We start from the raw sequence: 3,794 nt of genomic DNA, 5'->3' as shown, positions 1-3,794 counted from the left end.
CCTGCTTGTGTTCCCTTTCTCACTGTGTCTCTCTCTGTCAAATAAAATCTTAAAAAAAAAAAAAAAAAAAAAAAAAGCATCTACCAAATGTTCCATAGGTGAGGCAGAATTGATCAGTACTGATGGAAGTTGGAATACAATTGTGGTTGCTTCTGGTGAGGTGGACTGACTGGGAAGGGACCCTGGGAACTTTCTAGGTTGATGGAGATGTTCTACCTCTTGACAGAGGGACGGTTATTCAGGTTTGTGCATTTGTCAGTACTAATGGTACTGTCCATTTAAGATCTGGACAGTTAAGATTGTTCCATGATTCGGAATTTAAACCTTCATCACATACAATGTACCTGTTCTCTGCTGTGCTGGTCAAATCTCTTGTTTTATGAAGTGTACAGAAATTGTGACTCTACTTCATTTTTCTCTGTCCTTCACATTTAGCACACTATTATGGAAAGAAGAAAAATAAAAGAATCGGGAGGCCACCTGGTGGGCATAGCAACTTAGCATGTGCCCTGAAAAAAGCCAGTAAGCGGAGGAAGAGGCGGAAAAATGTCTTTGTCCATAAGAAGAAACGCTCCTCGGCATCTGTTGATAACACCCCGGCGGGCTCGCCCCAGGTACAAGATCTGTGGTGTGCCTGTCCGGCCGAGCAGCCAGGAGATCGCGGCCGTACAGCACAGATGCAGAAAGGCCACCTGTGGGCCCGCGTCAGATCCCTGCCCCAGCAGAAAGTGGTCTGTGGCCAGGAGCTGGTTTGTTGTGAATTTCCATGAGACTTTTCTCTTCGTTTCCTCTAGGGAAGTGGCGGTGAAGATGAGGATGACCCAGATGAAGGGGACGACGATTCCCTGAGTGAGGGCAGTACGTCGGAGCAGCAGGACGAGCTACAAGAAGAGTCAGAAATGTCAGAAAAAAAGTCGTGCTCTTCCTCACCCACCCAGAGTGAGATCTCTACATCACTGCCTCCCGACAGACAACGGAGAAAAAGAGAGCTTCGCACTTTTTCATTTTCTGATGATGAGAATAAACCTCCTTCACCAAAGGTACCCATTTTTAAAATACAGTGCCTTTTATTCCTCTCTCTAGAATTCCCTTCTGAGGGCGGGTTGTTAATGATGTGGGCATTCCATTTATTTCAATACAGGCTTCAGTTGAATTTCCTGGGTCTCTCTTAAAAGAATTCCAAATTCAGGGATTTACTTGCGTTGCAAGGATTATTTGGAGATCAACTACCTACCAGAAAGAAGGTCTTTCTGAGTAGCTGCTTACTTTAGGTTAAACTTGCAATGAAACTTTCCTTTTTTTTTTTTTCTCCCCCCTTAGCTGTAGCCTGTCATTAGTTTAGGGAAAACTGCTTGTTTGATACTTTTGATAGATGGTTCTATAGAGATAAGTTATTTATCCTTTTGATTTGGCTGAAGCTGTTTTGCTTGCTGTATAATATGTACATATATGTGTGTTACATAACGCACACACTACAAGAGTGGCAGTTAAGTCACTGTTTCAAAACTGGGTTGCGTTTTAAATATATCGCCTGAACTAAAGCAGCAAATGGTTTCTCCTGAAGATTTAGTTACGCCTTCTTTCTTTCGGAGTAGCATCCTGCTCACTGCAGCACCCTACAGAGAGCGAGTCGAAAGAGACCAGGGAACAAATGGGAGACTGAAAAGCCATTTTTCTCTGTTAAATTGTCCAAATTATTTGTGCTGGAACTTTGAGATAAATTCTTCCCCACTGATGTTTCTTATTATAAAAGATCCACATTTCCTGGGTACCTCGTGTGTGTGGACCTTGGCCGTCTTTGCTGGGAGGAATCATGCCCTAAAACCTAACCCTCCAATCCTGTCTCCAAGGGTTTTGAATTTATAGAGAGAGACTTTTTTAGAATAAAGTAGCTCTGACACCATTTGGTTTGCTTTGTTGCGGGCAATGAAGGAAATAAGGATTGAAGTTGCCGAGAGGCTCCATCTGGACAGTAACCCCCTCAAGTGGAGCGTGGCGGACGTGGTCCGGTTCATCAGATCCACCGACTGTGCTCCGCTGGCGAGGATATTTCTAGACCAGGTAATTACAGAGACCTGTTTCCTTAGCGAAGGACTGTGGGTGTAGTAGCGATTTGTTTACAAGTCTGAGGAAATATGTTTCTCTCATACAAAAGAAATGTAGTTACCCTTTTAGGAGTCTAGAAGGAGGGTTGTTAAGAGGTCATGGTTCTGACTTCCCCCACATTTGAACCGGATGATCACCGTGTTGCCGTTTTTCCCAAGACTTTGTTTCCATCCCTCAAGTATTTGAATGGCTTAAAATCAAGTATGCAGTTCTTAACGGTGCTCTTGTTTTCTAAAGTAATGATTTGCTTGTTTTTAAGAATAATTAACAACTGTAATATGTGAGGCTCTACACTGGAGATCGGTCTTAAGGCAAGTTTTCTGAAACAAATAGTCTGTGACCTTAAACAAATACTATATATTTTTTTTTTTTTCGATAACTGGGGAGATTCTAAACTGAACATCTTTGAAGAGCTCATCCGGCTTTTATGAATGTTACAGAGTAGGAAAACATTGACGTTTATAGTTAATATTTTTTTTCAGATTTAGAAAGCATCCTCTAAAAAGATGTTTCTTTTGGTACATTCAGTAGCCAGTTAAAAAGCTAGTTCATTCACTGAATTTCTGCAGAGCAGAAACTGTAGAATGGATTCCTTTTTTTTTCTTTTTTTTTTTAAGATTTTATTTATTTGACAGAGAGAGAGGGCACAAGTAGGCAGAGAGGCAGGCAGAGAGAGAGGAGGTGGGGAAGCAGGCTCCCTGCTGAGCAGAGAACCCAATGCAGGACTCGATCCTAGGACCCTGAGATCATGACCCGAGCCAAAGGCAGAGGCTTAACCCACTGAGCCACACAGGCGCCCCTGTAGAATGGATTCTTATACTGGGTAAAAGTTTATCCTTAATTTTGAAGATTGATGAGCATGGAGGACTGTGGGGGGCACTTGGAAGAAACTGTGTGATACTTGGGAAAAGGGGGAAAGTAAGGAAAGGAAAGCACAGAGACTCAGATTTTGACACAAGCGAAAGGAAACAGGGGCTGTCTTTCCTGAGCTGCCATCCACATGCACATCATAGATAATGCGTATTTTGTGCTTTAACAGGAAATTGACGGACAGGCCCTGTTGCTTCTTACCCTTCCCACTGTTCAAGAGTGCATGGATTTAAAATTGGGCCCCGCCATCAAACTCTGCCACCACATAGAGAGGATCAAGTTTGCATTCTATGAGCAGTTTGCCAACTGAGAAGGACAACCAAAGTGAGCTGTGTCTTCGCAGCACAAGTGCAGCAAATCCTTCTCGCTGCTCTCCAAGCTGCGCTGAGTCAGCCCTGGGGCTCTGGGCGCTGCAGGGCTCGGCCTGCTCTCTTTGCACTTTCAGGGAAGGAGGACCCACACCGAGGAAGCAAAAACTGCATGGAAGGGGCTCCCCTGCCAGTGGGAATGTGGGCATCTCTTGGTCAGCAGATTGCAGTTTTAAAAAGAAGAAGGGTTGTGAAGAAAAGACTCGTGTCAGAAGAACGAACATTTCCAGTGGTGTGGCCTGAAAACGAAGAAGAACCTTGGCGGCCGGAAAGCACCCTTATGGTTGTGTTCTTTTTGTTCTGTTCCTTCCCATTGTAGATTGAACTCTTTCCTGGAAAGAGAGGACATAGCTTTAAGTCAGCACTGATTTGGGACTGTGCCTAAGGCACCTCAGTGCTTCACTGTCATTGTGTTTTTAAGCTTTTTTAAATTAAAACAGTTCATTTTGG

General features: G+C 43.7%; 1 protein-coding gene across 1 annotated transcript in view; it reads left to right on the top strand.

Moving 5' to 3' along the window:
* LOC111143959 (Scm like with four mbt domains 1) overlaps positions 1-3,794 on the top strand; it is a 48,334-nt gene extending 44,540 nt beyond the window's left edge. Inside the window, exons 17-20 of the mRNA XM_022497995.1 lie at positions 436-614; positions 795-1,040; positions 1,933-2,061; positions 3,146-3,794. Coding sequence (XP_022353703.1) covers positions 436-614; positions 795-1,040; positions 1,933-2,061; positions 3,146-3,286 — 695 coding nt within the window. The 3' untranslated portion in view covers positions 3,287-3,794. The remainder of the gene's footprint in view (positions 1-435; positions 615-794; positions 1,041-1,932; positions 2,062-3,145) is intronic.

The sequence above is a fragment of the Enhydra lutris genome, unplaced genomic scaffold, assembly GCF_002288905.1.
Source record: "Enhydra lutris kenyoni isolate GAN:26980312 unplaced genomic scaffold, ASM228890v2 scaffoldscaffold10, whole genome shotgun sequence".
Taxonomy (NCBI): Eukaryota; Metazoa; Chordata; class Mammalia; order Carnivora; family Mustelidae; genus Enhydra; species Enhydra lutris.
The sequence above is the reverse complement of the archived record's forward strand: the minus strand, read 5'-3'. Positions and strand labels throughout refer to the sequence as shown.